This window comes from Leptonychotes weddellii, unplaced genomic scaffold (genome assembly GCF_054177405.1).
Source record: "Leptonychotes weddellii isolate Sample4059 unplaced genomic scaffold, ASM5417740v2 HiC_scaffold_39457, whole genome shotgun sequence".
NCBI lineage: Eukaryota > Metazoa > Chordata > Mammalia > Carnivora > Phocidae > Leptonychotes > Leptonychotes weddellii.
The window spans coordinates 1-1,005 of NW_027999506.1; the positions used below are offsets into that span (position 1 = coordinate 1).

Consider the following 1,005-nt stretch of genomic DNA (forward strand, 5'->3'; position numbering starts at 1 on the left):
AAACCGAATACGAACTATTTATTTAAAAATTCTGCAAATGGAAACACAAACTTTGTTTATAGCTTTACCAGTTCCACAAACTAAAGTCTGGATTTAAGTTAATTTGGGGTTTAAACCTATTGCTTATAACAATAACTTATTTTTTTTTAAGATTTTATTTATTTTTTTGACAGAGAGAGACATAGCGAGAGCAGGAACACAAGCAGGGGGAGTGGGAGAGGGAGAAGCAGGCTTCCCGCAGAGCAGGGAGCCCGATGTGGGGCTCGATCCCAGGACCCTGGGATCATGACCTGAGCCGAAGGCAGACGCTTAACGACTGAGCCACCCAGGCGCCCAACAATAACTTTTTTTAATATTCATTTCTAATCATAGCCTGAAGGAGACCTTAAGGGGGAGAAGGAAAGAAGTCTCAATTTTGAAAAACTAAAAGATTGGCGTCCAAAAACTGTCATTAAGATGAGTGCACCCACAGTCAACAAAATGCCACACTCAGCAGCCAACTTGCCATTGAGTTTTGGGAGGACCATGGAAGAAGAAAGAAGCACTGGGGTAATGGCCAACCTGCCTCTGAGATTTGGAAGAAATATAAAGGAAAGCATCTCAAGACATGTTCCTAATCTGCCCCAAAGGTTTGGCAGAACAACAGCCAAAAGTGTCGCCAAGACATTGAGTGATTTGCTCCAACAATCCATGCATTCACCATCTGCCAGTGAGTTACTTTACTCCATGAACTGCCCGCCTCAAGAAATCCAGAATCCTGATCAAAAACACCCATGGTAAATACCTGAAAACCAGTTAAAATGCATGGGCCGTTACATATAGCTGGTCCAGAAACGTTAAAAAGGATTACCTCTTTTCAAAAGAAGTTTCTAAGAAAGTTAAGTTTCTTAGAAGGAAAAAAGTAAAGAGATGGGGAAATAAATACCTAAACTGAGAACTACAGAAGGCCAGATACAAACATGACCAGAGGTAGAAAGTAATGAGGTGGCTTCCCCTAAGCCCCAC

General features: G+C 41.7%; 1 protein-coding gene across 1 annotated transcript; it reads left to right on the forward strand.

Annotated features, from left to right (window-relative positions):
• Nucleotides 1-372: 372 nt before the first annotated feature.
• On the forward strand, nucleotides 373-780 carry NPVF (neuropeptide VF precursor; the record flags this gene model as incomplete). The annotated part of the gene is made up of 1 exon (XM_081810836.1): nucleotides 373-780. A coding segment is annotated over one exon (408 nt), but the record flags the coding sequence as incomplete, so codon positions are not given.
• Nucleotides 781-1,005: the final 225 nt, after the last annotated feature.